At 35.5% G+C, this 17,568-nt stretch overlaps 1 protein-coding gene across 4 annotated transcripts in view; it reads right to left on the bottom strand.

The window, feature by feature from the left end:
* LOC105449967 (matrix metalloproteinase-14) overlaps positions 1 to 5,553 on the bottom strand; it is a 22,408-nt gene extending 16,855 nt beyond the window's left edge. For all 4 annotated transcript variants that reach the window (XM_011689461.1, XM_011689466.1, XM_011689473.1 and 1 more), the window contains exon 1: positions 4,608 to 5,553. In XM_011689461.1, coding sequence (XP_011687763.1) covers positions 4,608 to 4,742 — 135 coding nt within the window. In that variant the 5' untranslated portion in view covers positions 4,743 to 5,553. The remainder of the gene's footprint in view (positions 1 to 4,607) is intronic.
* Between the last annotated feature and the right edge of the window lie 12,015 nt (positions 5,554 to 17,568).

The following is a 17,568-nucleotide window of genomic DNA, read 5'->3' as shown; positions in this document are numbered from 1 at the left end:
ATATATATATATGTATATATATATATATATATACCTAAATCACTAAAACTGTCCCACGCTAATTCTCACAAGCTATAACATCTACTTTTTTCATATAGGTATGCTTGGAATAGTATATATAGGTATAAGATTTCTACTCGTCAGCTATACGATCGATAACCATCTAACCATCTAACGCGAAAGCACGAGTTTGGACAAAGAGATAACAAATTTAAAAAGTAAACTTGTTAGTGTAGGCGTGGTTTTGTCTTGTGGTTGTGAAAAATAAAATGCATCTTTTATCGCAATTGTATAAATTTCGCGCGCATTAGCGAATATGAATCTTATATAACTTGACTCAATTTAACACATCCGTAGGATATTCTGGACATTCGATCTTTGAAAATATTCTATATTAACTTCCCAATTCAAATTTTTCAAATATCTATTTTCTTTGTTTTTGTTCTTACAAATTCTCATCGAAAACGTCTCAAGCGACGTCACTTTAGATTTCTTCTTGCAGTTTTATAATTATGAAATAAGAATTGCGCGCATATGGTAATTTGACATAACAAATATTGTTACCAAAAAATAACTATCGGTGTGTGTGTGCGCGCGCGCGCGCGCGCGCGTGTGTGTGTGTGTGTGTGTGTGTGTGTTGTACGCGTACAATTTTTGCGATAGCAAGTAAAGGATTAACAAATGCTTAAATGCAATTGTTGTTCAACTTATTCAGGTCTTTGAATCGAGTTTGTGTACGCGCGATATTTTATCGTGGTAATTTTACAATAATTTTTGTATTATGTATATTCGATAACAATAAAGAATAAAATGAATTTAAATACATGAATATAAATACATGATTCTGGACAGAAAAACAGTCTATTTGTATTTTGACTGCCAAATGCTGTTCAATTGTAAGATTTTTGATTGAAAGTTGTCGATTATAAAATAAAAGGAAAGAGTGCATAAAAAAAGTATTAAGTATCGCGCCGACCTTGAAGAGGTCTTTGTCGACGTAAATGCATCAGTATTCTACATCCTCTTCCCTCGCAAACGTTGTTTGAATATAAAAGATAGTTCTCCGACCATCCACTGCTGCTTTTTACAATGTGCTTTTTCCGTGTGTAATCTCATAACAGCCTTTATGCTTTATAAAAGTGGCATAAGAAAAAAATAATAGTTTTAATGAGAAATTGACAATATGTGTATATACATATACAAGTTGACGATTAAAAAATACACGATTATGTTATTTTTACAAAATTGTAAAAATTCACTCCATTTTTATAATAAATGTGTTCAATCGTTAAATCGACGTGTTAACTGTCCTCATTGAATGATGTTATAGTAATATCGAATCAAAGTATAAATAATAGTAGATAATAATTGAAACGCACGACATTTATCAGAGAAATCTCGTGATTTTTTCTATTTGCTGCTTCGATACATTGTATTGCATCAATAGGAAAGCAACTGATTTGACTGATTTGTGCGATTGCAGAATAATTTGGTAGCTTTTGATATTGTAAAATATTATTCTATTCCTTAAGTTTTTAGCATCGAGCTTGCCTGAGAGGAGATTGAAATTGATTAATATTGGTGTTAAGCTTAATGCTCGCAAAATAGTCAAAATTCGAATAATAATGTTTAATCTGTGAACACATTGCAAGATTGGTAAATAATGAAAGCGTATGATTCATAAAAAAGATCTTAAATGTCGCTGATTCAGCAGGTACGGAAGTAAAATAGTTCAGTTTTCAAGTAATGCACGCGCGATTGAAGTCTATACGTCACATGAGTCATCGCGGTGTAAACGACATAAATGCGAATTTTTCTTATTTTTTATCGATAAGCCAGCGTTTCGAATTTCAACATCGTGTCAATGTCAATTGATGCTAATGCGTCAAAAAGCCGGTGCATGCCGTTGTAAATAATTTTAGAACTGCGTTTTACTGAAAAAAAAAAAAAAAAAAAAAAAAAAGGAAACTCTCTGAGGACTTGGAGCAATGCGATATCGAGATACATGTTTATATGACAGAACATTTTTAAGAGACAGACGTGTAAACGAATTAAGATTAACAGTTAAGCACGATACGAGTTGTAACGGGAATAATTTTTCGAGCAACCATTAGTAGCGTGTATTATATTATATAACGAACGACGCACGTGCGGATTCCACGTGTCGAGTTACGTAAACCACGCGAACGCATTCGCGGAAATAGAAATAGCGGTTTCGTCGAGAAATCAGACAGTCACTTTGACATATGATGGTTATATTAACGTATTATATCAGTACATTATTTCAAGTCAGTACAAGTGATTAATTTGAAAATATTCAATTTTCATTTTCTTATTTTTTATCAATAAAACGTTTCGAGTTTCAAACATGTCAGTTAATGCTGTAATGCGTAAAAAAGCCGATGCAGTTGTCAATTTTAGAAGTTTATATATCTAGTTATTATCTCTTAAATTTAGCCGATAATTTTTTGCTCAGCGGTTCGGTAAAATATAAATATTATATGATACTTTTCATTATTTTCCGAGTAAATTTTTCAGTGTACCTTTCTACGATTGTTTTGAAGTATATTATCTAACGATGTCAATCGATTCATTTTACTTGTGAGAAAGAACAAGTTTTATTATAGCTATATGTATGTGACTGTTAGTGATGGCGCGTGTCCTATCACAGATACCTATATCCGAATATATCGAGTTTATCGCTCGACGCTAATCGCTAGCGTATCATTCGTGCTTGAGAACAAATAAAAACGATTTGTGCAAGAACCGCATCTTTGTTTTCTTGCGTTGAAAACTATCGAAATACCGCGCCGAGCGAAGAGCTACATATTTGACTCGCGAAAATATCATTATCATATTAAATTCAAGCCCAAGCCTTTGATTACGATTGAAAATTCTGTCCCCCCTGTTTGCTATGGATTTACAGGTAGAATATTATTGTACAATAGCAATTTATTGCTATTTGTATATTCAATATATAGCGAAAGAAGGTAAACTTCAACTTCAACGATACAAAACTGTAAATGTGAATCCTTAATTTACGAAGCGAAAATTATCTTTCTATACGACCGAGTAGAGTGAGGAAGCTGGAATGCCAAACAGACGTCGGTAGCTTAAAAGAACATACGTAAAAGAGCAAGCGATCGCTAGATCAAGCGCGATGATGAGAATATCTACGATCGAATCGTTATTATTCCGATGACGGCTAACTGGCCCGTGTTCAGACTGTGAATCCGATGATGATCGTGATGACAAAGACCAATATACGCGATCTTTGCATAGCGTATTTCCGTGTTGAGGAACATACATTATTTACAATTTCCTAGTATAATTTAACGAGAGAGAGAGAGAGAGAGAGAGAGAGAGAAATATATGTAAGCGCGCGATTCGATGACTTGGTAACTTGCCGCTTGAGAGGAAACTAGAGCGTCAAGTTGTTGGATTATTAGCAAAAAGGAAAAAAAAAGGAAATTTTGATAATAAATTTTCTCATATTGCCTTGCGATCCTTGAAGCGATAGAAGACATTGAAAAGAATGATAAAACTCTTTTGTTTCAAGTGCGTCAAGTCTCATTTACTATCGAGATAATTTTTGCAGACACACGTGGCGATATATTTTTTTCTATTTAATATGCATACTCACCGACACAGTAATTACTGTTTGACATTGCAAATGACTTTTCTACGATCGTGTAAACAAGTATATCGTGCGACGACGCGTAGCGCAATAGTATATGAATTATTAAACGTTGTTATCTTTTTACATATAAAAGTTAAGGTCTTGGCTTTCCATAACAAATATACAATATGCATATATCTGGATTAATTATAAAATCAATCCGAATCTATGCTATAAGTCCAAGTCATGATTATTCGCTCATATCAATTAATCTATATATATTGTTAAATTGAGAAAGAGAATAAGTAAATGTAAGGTGCCGCGTTTCTTATATCTGTTTAAGAACATACCAGATAACACAGAATGATTTTTTCGGCCGTGCGTTTACCTAAACCGATAATTAAGTTCGTTATCGCTCCAAATATTTGTGGTTAAAAGTCTTAATAAAGAGCTCGCTATACGTCTACATACATATTATATACGCGTAGATGTACAGACTGGTGTAGCATTTGGACTTTTTGCGTGACAATGTATAAATAAAAAATAAAATGCTCCAAAATGCTCGAGTCACCGTGTTGTAGTATCAAATAATCGAAAGACAAACATTGCACATTGCTAAGATAATTTGGGGGTGCCCGATGTAATTATACATATCAGTGTTTAGAGATAAATGTTTTTCCTTGGAATGTTATTCGCGCTGTTCTAACGTGAACACATATAATATGTGCGGTACGTACAATCTTGCATTACTCATTTGTGACGCATCGTAAGGATTACACAGCTCCAGACCTTCCCATTCCTTTCTTTTTTCCAAATATCGGCGCGCAAACTCGAACATCGTACGATAAACTTGTTGTATGATGTACATAATTTGTACCAACAGTGAATCAACTATATTTAATCTCCATAGTTGATCTCAAAAAAAAAAAAGATATACATATGTACATATGTGTATATACGTATTAGAAAAATATTTTAATTTTCTTACCGCGGCAGTGGTGTCGCTGATGACGATGTCAGTCGGAGCCGCTTCCGAATTCGCGTACAAAATGAGGAGCGCTATCGCTATCAGGTAGATGTTGGCTCTTTGTTGTCGTGAAGAGATCTTGGTACACTTCGTCATATTTTCGACGTGCGACGCGCTTGCTTCCAATTCAACTCGTGCACCTTCTTTGCGGAGGAATTGACCTAACCACCGTGACTTTTTCGTGCGTCGATATCGATTTCTTTGACACCGTTACTCCCCCCGAAGAACACTGAATACACACGTTACGCGTGCTTCCTAAACGCGTGCCTCGTTGTAACTGTTGTTAAGAATCGTAATGTCGCGTCAGACAATGTCAGATGACGATAGGTACTTTCGTGATTTCAATTATCCTCTGATTTAAGTAAATCGTCGCGTATGCAAGCTATCTCGAGCTCTCGTCTCGTCGATTAATTCTACTCTACGCGAAAGACACGAGCTCTCTATAGACATCAACCGTTTCCACTGTACTCAACTCGACAGAGTACCACTTGGCAGGGTAGTGGTCTTAAACGTGGTTGCCACAACACTATCGATCTCGTGTTTTCCTCGCTGATGGTTCGCCTCTTTCGTTTGCTTGTTGGGGACGTAACTCCTTGGCGTATTCACGTGTACGCGTCTTACGTGCACCTCGTTCGATTTTCAGTCCGAGACAGAGACTTCCCTCTTCGCGCGGTGATTTGCAGAGATGGTTTGTTTCGATGAACTCGAAATCGAGGAACGAAGGAAGACGAAGAAATAATAAGGAGCGAGAAATCAATAGTAAAGTTGGAGAGTGAGTTAGAATGAACAATAGGGCCTGGTGATCCACGTCAAAGGACAGAGGAGAGCCGATGAAAAACGCGCGGGTACGCGACGCCGCTCTCTAGTCGGAGTACGCCGCTACTCTGACTCGTAATCAGTCTGCCACTGACTTTTATCGAGATCTCCCACCCATAGCCACGATGGCCACCAATCGCGCACTACGGCGCTTTTACACGTGCAGGTACATATTGCAGCGCTATATTGCCTTCACATGCGCGATAGTTAGTCAGATCTCGGATGTAAAAGATAATTTTACATTTCGACTTCCCCTAATAATATCCCCTAATCTCATCCTGCAGAAGAAAAATTCGCCCCCAAGAGAAATCGTCTCTTATTATTAATGCCATGTAACACTCAAAACATCTTGTGATTGCATTTTTCGCACTTTTTTACTCAAAATTACGCGAAAGATGTCTCTAACTCTGGTATTAATCACATACCTCTCGCTGGTCCATTTTTAGTTTTCGATGAAATGATTGTGATAAGTAACAAGTTGCAAAATGTTTACGAAACGATAAGATACTATATATACTCACTAGTGTTATACTCTTCTCACATTTTTTTCCTTCGTCATAAGGGGGACAAAGTGAAGCATGCACGATTCACAGTGAATAATGGAGTCGGTATCTCGCTCTCTGCGTGATATTCCGTGATAATATATTTAAACATTAGGATGCTCTTTTTAACGTGAATGGATAAAGGAAATTATATTCCAAGAAGTTGCGTGGGTAACTATTATACGTGACTCATTCAGGTTTTAGGCTGCTTTCCATTCCCAAGAATTCTTTTAGTGATGCCGACGACCGCAGACTCGGTCCCGAGTCGATTAATGCATGAATTTCACATGTAGATAAACCCTCGCGCGCTAACAATAAGATTTAAGTAATTTTTCAATGTCTTGTTTGCATTAACTTTAACATTCGAAATTTTAAGATATTTTAAAATGTTTATTGTATGCGCGCGAGAAAGAAGCTCTTTATGTAAATTAATATATGTAATAAGATTTTGCACTAATAGAAATGTCGATAAAATTAGTCATGGACAAACGATGTCCACATTCATCATAATCAATTACATAATGTTATTTTTTAAATAGATAAAAACTCTGCTCTCTCTCTATCTATCAATCGAACGGGGTCCAGCGTCACACGCTGTAGCTGCAGTAAAATGTTTTCCCTCTTATAGTTACTGCACCGGTATTACAAAGGATATTTATGTATATTATTAACTGAAAAGATGCGAGTCTCGTGAAGACGAAACTGGAATGCAAATAACTGAATACATTGTACGAATGAGTAAGCATCAGACCTTTTTGGTGCGCACCATTGCCGTTCTGCATTTCATCTCTCAATGAATAAAGAGTTATCATTCCTTTTTTTCTTCGATTCTTCTTTCTTCCGATTTAATTTCAGTTCAGAAAATCTCTGATTTCTTTCTCTCCGATTTCAGCTATATCTCTCACCATTGCCATCTCAAAATCTTTTATCAATTCCGTAAATTCGTCTTTACGCCAACGAAAGACTTTTTATTCTTTTCATTCTGCGTGAACGTGATTGTCATGAGAATACTTTTCAACGCGCAAACAATTCTCAAACTCTCAACAATTTTATTTTTGGATTTTATTTGAAAACAACAAATATGCATATACATATGTTAGAAAAGTCCTTCGCAAAATTTCATTTTTATCTTACAATTAGCAAAGAATAATATATGCGTCTTTATATGTATAATATGATGTCTTTAGTATCTTTTAGTACTATATTAAGAGATGATGATATATAATTCATAAATAAAATAGAAAAATACATGAGTTTGGAATCTACATTTGCATCAATTCATTCGTTCGATCTTATAACCGTTTAAATAAAGCCAATTTCGATTCGTAAATCTATTTGGAATTCTCTGAAATCGTCGACTTTAATAAAAATATTACATATATAGGATATCTCAATTATTCGTAAAGAAGAGCTTTATTCTGGAACTTAATTTTCTTACAAAGTCATCACACAAGCGTACATTAATTAGATGACCTATGTATGTATACGTTATATGTATATCACTTCACACAGATGTATATATACTATATATAGTTATTCAAAATTTGTTTTATACGAATGTTATTACAACGCGAAATACTACTTGTATCTTAATATTTGGTATATCATATGTTAAATACAAAACTTTATTGGTGTGTATTTGTATATATATGTATAAAAGATATGTATTAATAAAAGCTCTTTTGTCCGTGAGGTAGTTAACCCCCTGAAGCAGGGCAATGATACCTGCTTTTTAATAGAGAAGAAATGAGGATAGGTCGACGAAGACATCAGCTCGAGACGATCGCATCCTTTGCCGCGCCCAAAAATTATATATCGCTTGCACTAATTCTCATTTCTCTCTCTCTCTCTCTCTTTTCTCCCCCTCCCTCGCTTTCTTTTGTCAAGCTGTGTACGCTGCGTTATAATCCTAATCGTTTATCAATCCAGCCGGTCCGATCCCTTCGGTCATTCTTCTTCAACTTGAACTCACCTAGTCAAGGTCATCGTCGCGTCACATTCGACCATTTTATTTTTAATTGTGAAAATTAGCAGAATAATTGCGTCGAGTACAATTAAAAAATAGAATTGTAGATATCTCTGATGCGTATTTTTTTTAAATTTATAGATTCAATTTTGTCTCGTTGAATAATTCCTATCGGGTCTTTTTTTTCCAGTTCCTAGAGAATTATTTATGGAGATCGATTATTTGTATATCTTCGATTGGCAACAAGATTAGTTTTGCATTGCCATTTCATAACCGACTCGTTGATTATTCATTCATAACATTTTATCTTAATGTGTTTTGCAAATTTTATCGTGATGTAATATTATTGAAGAGAGGAAACAAAATCAAAAAGTTACTATTTTGCCGATTTTGCGTTATACGAACTAGGACAATGTTTGCGTTGGTTTGAAGAAATGTATAAAAACAATCCAATAATAAGATCTACGTGATGAGATCTTTTTTTCTCCAAATAACAGGAAGAGTATGTTGGACGGATTATGTGTATACGAGAGCCGCAGGCTGCGGAATTAACCACGGTATATTATTAATGTAAACAACTCATTCGCTGTACGTTTATGAGTGATTCATCGTCGCGCGATTCTTCGTAGAGAAACGAATATCTGCACTCAAAAATGGCATCTACCGTAAAATCACCCACAAGTGATGCTCTCTTATATAAAAATTGATTTATGCTATCAATGAAACTTTAAGTATACCACATGTACGTTCGTGATGAAAAATTCCACGACTCTGATAATCGACAAGGAAATGAATCATCTCCTTGGATTTGCATTTAAAGTTTAGTTGTACCGGGAGAAAAAAAAGCGGCAACAAGTAACGAATGATACTGCATTTTTCTATAACAATTCCGTTGTCAATCGTAACGTTTTCTGTTTCCTGCGTAAAACGCGAAGAAAAGCTTATACAGGACATTGAATATTTCAAAGATTTTTAACCCTTATTTCATCGATATACATCGGAAATATACCCACATTTGTTGCACGATAAATATTGAATTAGGGTGCTTTCATCGTGACCGATGAGTCAGCAAATTGTCCAGCGAGCATTCTCGCGATAAAAACTAATTGATTACAAAAAAGATCTCTAACTATTTTGCTTTTCCTAAAAATCCTTTAATTCTGCAGTGAATATCCTGTAAACGTATAATATAAACAAATTGGAGCAAAAAGTCTTTATACTGTATGTTTATACGAACATGGAAAATTTTTATGTGAAATCGAAAATCACCTTTCTCAGAAAAGGTGAATTTCTCGTTATTGCTCATATCTACTATCGTTTCATCTTCTCGCGTGTATCGGGCTAGATTGTCCTTATTACATCGTTAACATGCAGACTCGCCCTCTAACCGTTGTGATAATAAATCATTTACATGCGAAAATCGTTCGCACGGCGGAATTATGCACATGTAACGTATTTCCCTTTCCCGTTTGATTCACATGCGACACGATGAACCGTCTGAAAGGTCACCGCGCGCGCACCGATGCCAGATAAATCTGCGACGCAGATCTCGATAGAGATGTTTTGCACCATCTTCCTATTAAATAACACAGACAATATATACAATATATATTCTTTAATTCCATCGCGTTCACGCGACGTGATTTAAACGTCCGCGACTTCATATCCGCGTAATCTCCGATCGTGAAGTGAATCATTCAGACTTGCAGGCGAATCAAACGTCAACTTTCCTCGAGATAGAGACTTGTATTAATTTGCGCGAAATACACGAAACCTCAAGGTGTTTAAAATTGTCATTTAATCGTACTTGTGTTACTTTAATCGCGCGGAGAGCAACAAACAAATTTCTACAATGATAACAATTACGAGACTTGAATTTGATTGCGAATAAATTAACATAAGCGTCGCTCTCTCTCTCTCTTGCCCGGATCAATAGGGAATCAACGCGCTGCTTGGAAAAATATAAAATACAATATGTTATATTATATATTTCGAAAAAGCGTGGCATAATCGTACTTCCCTGTATATTTTCATGTATGCACGTATGATCGTTCTTTCGATCGATGTTGTCACGAAAGCATGTGATGCCTGTGTGATAGTTACTCGCGCCTCGCAGATTTATACATACATGGCATATGTACGTAGTCGAATGATGGAAGCCGAAATGACTTTGTGTGTACCTGCAGCTATGAGAAATCAATGTTCATCACTACCGACATTCAATGTTGTGAGAAGGTATGAAGAGAACAAGCTATTCCGTGTCTAGAAAGAAACGGAAGAAACATCTTGTAAACGTCAATAATCACCTTGTCTGATGTGCGACATCTTGGCAAGGCCTCGCTATTTCATATAGTCATATACGGTACGAAATTCTCCCCTCCCCTTTCGTGGGCTCTCGAATTCAACAAAATGCTATTTCTTTCCATTACGACTAGATCGATATATTGACAGAAGCATTGAACGTATCGAGTAATTATATTGAGAGAAAAATGTAACGCGGTCGATTTCACGACGGCTTCATACGACTTTGTCGCAATTATTGTGGCTAGGCTCCAATTGCACGGTTCGTTTCACGAAAATTGTCGCAATCGTCAACGCTCGGTTCGCATGACAGCGCATTATATTACTCTACGCTATATTTATGGATTTGTATGGGTCATTTGTTTTGCATAAAATTTAAGTCTTTCTTATGCTTTTATTACGACGCGACGAGTATTTTTGTGACAATTTTGTAATTCAACATGCGCAAATATAAGTATTTTCGTTCCTGGTTGCTAAAACGATTTTCGTTAAGGCGAAACGCATCCTGTTTATAGGCAGAATATAGAGAATATCCGGTTATTTCGTAGTTCGTGTCCGTCCTAGTGAGTGCCCTATACTACCGTAATACAGCCGGTAGAATAGGAATGCATTGTGGTGATATTGTACATATGTCTAATTCTAATAATAGCTAATTCCAGGAATTAAGGAAGAAGAAAGCGCAGCGTAACTCCGATTCAAAGTTTCAAACGCCCTATCAGTCACGCTTCTCCGCGTATGTACGTGTCGATTGTACGGCTCGCATCAACATTTCGACTAATTTATAATATTTGCATTTTAATTACCCTCGCGGAAATACATGACTTTTGATGACATTGACAATCGCGCAATTATTTATTTGAAAACTTCACAGAATTGGTCATTTTATCAACGAGTAAGACTTTTGGCGAACCGTTTTTTCACTCACAAAGGGACGGTACACGCGCGCAACGTGACAATTTACATTTACATGCATTCCTACATTGCGCACGCACCAAAGGTGATGCATTCAAATGCATTTATATATTTATAAATATATTTATATATCTAGACAGCACGAGAATTTTTTTTATTTAGTTTTCATTTAGAATTATTAAATTATCCATCTGTTTTTTGTTGCACCACATCCCTCCTTCATTGATTGCCCGATGCGTTGCATCGAAAGATAGCACGACATATTAACTTTGTGAGAGATTATTGACGAAATGAAGGAAAGAAACAATAGCGGTATAGTAATCTCGCACGCGTAATCTCGAAAAATCCAAGACACATTGTCTCCAGAAGTGCATCTATACATCGATGCGGAATAAAGCGTACGGATCGACTCTTTTGTCCACCTTTACGATCCGTCGCACATTACTAACGTCACGAAAAAAAAAAAAAACCTGGCACTACGTATTTATACATTATAGCGCATATATTATGTATACTTCATCTGCCAAGACAAGAGCAGACGGAGACGGCGGTCGGTGCTGACCATGGATAGGTTCACTGATCCCATCGTCTTCGAAGCATATACGCTCTTTCAGTGCATTGTAGCTTTGAGATGCGAAATATACCCTCGCGACTCGCTCGCGTCGACAAAATGTGTGTGTGTATGCGCGCGCGCGCGTGTATAACAGAGACAGAGGTAGAAAGAGATAGACAAGACGGGGAAATGAGAAGAAAAGGGCAACTTGAAGTCTCTCTTACACTCGAGAGAAGAGAACGTAGCCATGATGTGAAAGCAAAAGAGAGGCATCGTTACATCCGACTCCGCTCCGTCACGTCAGCTGCTGAATGTCAATGCCAGAGACAATTCCCAGAAATAAAATAAGTCAGCTCCATCGCCTGGACCTCGTGAAAGAATTAAATTATTTAAACAGAATTAGCTTAAACAACATCTCAATCAAACAGTATATTTTTAGAACTCTAAAGTAATTATATTCTTATTCGTTATAATTATTTGCTAAACAAGAATCAAGAATTAATATCAGGTGAATATTGCACTCTCTACAATTTACAAACGATCAAATCAGCTAAAACGTTTATCTGTTAATCCACGGATGAGAGAATCAAAGTGATGCTTTTATATTTAATTCAGATGACGTAATTATTATTTATGGAAACTTATTCCTTGTGCTCTCCATTGTACGACGAACTGCCGAATCAGAAATATTGTTTTTCCATTCTCAGTTTTCAACTATTGGAAATTATTATCAAAGATTGAAGACACCGTATTACCGCGTAATGTAAATTTCCGTCTGAACGAAAGTATGCATAATTCGCCCAATCTTTGAATGAAGATCTTCACAATTGGAGATTACGCGGATTTAACATTACCTGTCAGAATATTACGATACGCCATGCGCCAATAACAATCAGTGAATATCGTCATTACAGCGACGTCTAGATGCCTCATTTCAAGGCAAATAACGACTCAGGGCCACCAAAGAGATATATTAATTGCAGACATCTCTCATCTATAAGTCGAGCTTCGGTTATGGGAAAGAGTGCACGAGTGCACTCGTTCACGCATGTTTCTGTTTGCGGTTTCTGTTTGCGACCACGAGAGGAGGACCTCTTCTTATGCGTGCTTCCGAGGACAATAAAGACCTTGAACATCCTCTGACTAGAGTCCACTAACATTCCCGCAGGAGTCATTCCATTATATTTAAATTAGATGACTACACTACATACATCAAAACCTATGTGGCTAATTCACACAAACACACACACACACACACACATTTGTTTGCCAAGCAAATATGAAGTGTTCCTCACACAATATCTTAATATATTCTCCAAATAATTAACTCAACTTCAAAATTCTGCTACGAAAACGGCGAGATTTTACAAGTTTTCTACTTACGAGCGATTAAAATTGACCAATAATAATCGCGTGCAAGTCTGTACTTGTGCTTATACTGATCTGCCAGTGATTTCCACAGCTTACAATTAGTCTATCTATTGGATTTTTTATACGATTTTTTTTCAATTTAATGCTATAAGAATATGAAAAAATGATTGTTAAAAGTTAAATGGTTTCTGCTGAAAGTTATTTATTATCACACATATCGAAAAACGTACAACGAAGCGCAGAATGCAAAACATATAATAATAATAATAATAATAATAATAATAATAATAACAATAACAACAATATAATAATATAATAATAATAATGATGTCGATGATGATGATAATGATAATGATAATAATCAATTAAACAGATTTGTACGCATCGAACGATTACTAAAATTAATCGTGTTAAATGTAGAATGCATACATTTTTATTATAACTGAATCTTAATCATGCAATTAATTAAATCGATGTTTAATTATTACGTCAGTATCTCTTAATACGAATATCACTTTGTTCTAAAAGATAAATGGATAATTTCTCCTTTAAATCATTCATAAATAATAATTCGATGTGATAAAAGGATATTGTATAACTAAACTCTCTTGTGTCGTTATTACTAAAATATTCTCTGTTAAATAACAAAAGAGTAACTAAAGAAATTATTTTCAGTACAACTTAAGATAAAACGCGTCCAATTTTATTGTGGAAATTGAGTAATCGTATAAGTATATATATCCATATCTTAGAACCAAATATGATTGATTTGTTATAATCACAATTTAAGCGGGAGCAGAAATCGCGTTATCGGACTCGCAACAAATTCACAGCAAAGTCCGATCGACCACGCAAGATTCGCATACATTTAGAACATTAAATAATATTTTTATTATGTTGATAAAAATTAAAATGTACACACCTTATTGTTTAAGTGACACTTGTATCGGCTTCTATATGCATGTTATCGCGGCATGTATATATATATATATATATATAATTTAACAATAGAGACATAGGTACTCTCGAGATGAAAGGAGCTAGGGTATGAAATAAATATAACATAGATACGACGTTTTCACGAGACAAACGGGAGGATTTCGGAGAAAGAGGTGATACGGTGTTTAGCTTACTTGAATGGATATTAATATTATTGACTGCTTATAAAATAATGCTATTACACTATATAATTATCCCTTGATTTGACTTGACACAGTTCTATTCTTCTTATAATAATAATTAGCTCTTGACTACTATACGAGATCGAAAAGTACATTCTTGCTTTCGCGGCAAAGGATGGTAAAATCCCGCTCAAGTAATAACTTGCTGTAGCTTACTGCAGCTACAAAAAAGAATGGATAGCTTTCATTTGAATTAGAGGGGATTATAGGGAATATACACGTTATAGGGAACTCGCGCGTTACTAATTATATTTTCTTTATTTTACTTTTGCCTTTTCTTCTCGAGTGCCGCTAAAGCAGGCATGCGTCTCTAGTGCGTCGCATGTGACTGGATGTGCATGTATATCTATGGCTCTAGTCTGTGACACGTAAGAATGATATCGCGCGCGCCGATGATTATCTTTGATCTTGAGAGACGAGCTAGTAGACTTTGTACACTTTTGATCTGATTGTGAGCACGAAGGAATCAAAGAAAATCTATGAGAGATCCATCTTATAATCTTTCTCAGATTAATAATCAAATAAAACATGCTTAAAATATTCATATCACGTGTAATTTTATTAATTTCATCACGCGAGACAAATTTTGCTATCTCGTGAAAATATAATTATATTTATACGTAAATCACACTGTGTTTCATTTTGCTTTGCTTTTGAAAATATCACAAAAATACCACGAAAAATTAGAAAACGTATCAATTTCTATAGCACATGAATCGTACGTTGTCAGATGGATCGTGATTATAGAATATTCCATGCAAACATTCAGAGAAGTAAACACTAATTGTAAGTATTATGCCAGAATACATACCAGCACCAGTGCACACCGAGGTACTTACTAGTTGAATCGCTATCTATATATCCTAAATATTGAAATTTAGATCGTGCTGCATCGACAATACCAATTGCTATGCGTAATGTGCGTTCCATAGAAATAAACTTTACGTTAAGCGTTTTTCCACATTTTATGTATTATACACGCATCTGGTCGAATCGCGCTTCGCTCACAGCAGTATGTTCGTACAATCGTTTCATTAATTTAGAGTAAGAATTATTTAATTCTCGAGGTATGTTTACACAGATATGTCTAATTAAACATATCGGAATTAATTGTGTTTTACAAAGATTCCTCTCACTTGCAGGAGACAGAGAGAGAGTTTGGAAACATTTTCATGTATATATGTACCGCAAAGTACTTTTATACCGATCGCGATGGCATGTGATGTCGGCAAATTATTGTTGTGCTATTTATCAAGAAGTGCAAGTATACAAATATAAGTAGGTTTTTACGATTATACTTATACGACTGTGATACTCGAGGATGATCTTCCATTACATCGTGAATATCTTCCAGATTCGATAATTAATCGATATCACTTCTCCCTCTCTCTCTCTCTCTCTCTCTCTCTCTCATATTGTACAACACAATGACTAATGTATAATTATTTAACATTTTTAGAGCAGTTCTAATTTGTACGTTATGCAATATAAATTGTAAGAGGTATCCTTATTTAGCGACTAATCGAGCGTCAATCAAAATAATAAAATAATATATAAAATATGATAATTTGCCTGCAGAAGATAGCAGGAGCCTGTAAGAAGAAATAGATAACACAATAAGCATATCCCAAGCATGTTTCTGACTAAATTTTAATGTAGTTATAAGAATCATTGTTATATCATTGAATCATTGACACAGTCAACATCCTACAAGTTATTTTTGTATAGTTTGGAGCTTCATATAATGCCCCATTCAAATGCATATTCGGTGAATACAAACCGGCTAGATACCTGTTTTTTTTTGTTTTTAATCACACGATGCAAAAATAGGCTTTCCTATTTCCGGTTATCTACAACCAGATCAAACGATATAGCGCATCCTATCGATCTACAAAGAATTTCCGAAATTCTTATTATCTAGTATCGACTGTACCATTCGTTATTTCCGGCAGAAGCTTTACACTTACAGCGTAAAATTGCCTGAATCGATCTGAAACTATCTACGTCTGACATCTTTCGCCGCATATGATTTTGCATTTTGATTTTACATCGCTCTCTTATGCCCAAGTTCTTTCCCTCTTGTTGCGCAAACATTTGACGAAGTAGACGAAAACAGGATCGATTCGAAGATTCGCAGGCAGATTTAAAGTGTCCAAGTATCCGTTTGATCCGCACGACACACCATATACAAGGCTGATTTCTTGTTTTGGTGGATCAGAGCTGTTATTCAGACATTAACATCGAGCTGTTCGTGAAATGTAGAACAATATGTATTATATATAGGTACTTTCGTGATGTGCATCAACGACTCGTCTACGGCACACGTTTCACGTTATCGTTAATTAATATCAATCTATTCAATGAATGACTCGAAGAATGATTGTTAAACTTTTTCGAAGAGAAAAATGAGCTCGTCCACGAAGTAAGTCGAGTAATAGTGCAGTATAGAGTCGGGATGGATTAAACGGATACAATACATGTTGAACGTCTCTAGCGAATAAGCCCTTATACGTTTTTCAAGCGATGAGAATGACAGCTGTATTTGACACCGCGGGTTGACAGTCCTATTTAATCACATCAAGTTAAACGCGTGAAAGCTGTTGTGAGTCTAACGTATAATGTACAATGTCTGTCTCTCTTTCTCTCTGTGTGCGTGTGCGTGTGTGTGTGTGTGGTGTGGTGTGGTGTGGTGTGGTTGTGATAAATACAATTCTACTTAACGTGATTAGAATAAATGAGGAGGAGAGATGAAGCACGTGCTCACTTTGCTAATTTTTCTTACATTATCGATAAGTGTCGATAAACGTACAAGGACGAATACGAGGGTTTTGTTACTTTTTCTTCGCACGCATACTTTGTTATTTTTTCCTTCTCTCTTTTCCCTTTCTCTTTTTTTATATATTACATTAAAATATAATCCGCCAATCTCGAGGCTTACGTTGTACATATACACGTGTAGGTTTTACATCAGTATAACCGTTCGAACGGTCTCACTGCGAAATAGTTAGAAGAGTTCCGAATTCAGTATTATATGTGCCCCCGCGCTTTTTCGTTTAATTGACGATAATGAAGCGTGTCAAACGCTGTCAAACGCAATCGACAAGACTCTTCCGAGAAAGAATGAAAGCATCACTCTAGCAACAAAGATAGAACTATTAAGTGTTGCTTAGAATTTTATGAGAAAACATATAAAATATTACTGTTGACATGTAAAATGTTTGTAAGTTATTGGCCAAAAAAATCTTATTAAGAAGAAAGGAAAATTAATTTGTATAAAAAT

The sequence above is a fragment of the Wasmannia auropunctata genome, unplaced genomic scaffold (assembly GCF_000956235.1).
Source record: "Wasmannia auropunctata unplaced genomic scaffold, wasmannia.A_1.0 LD336111.1, whole genome shotgun sequence".
Classification (NCBI taxonomy): domain Eukaryota; kingdom Metazoa; phylum Arthropoda; class Insecta; order Hymenoptera; family Formicidae; genus Wasmannia; species Wasmannia auropunctata.
The sequence above is the reverse complement of the archived record's forward strand: the minus strand, read 5'-3'. Positions and strand labels throughout refer to the sequence as shown.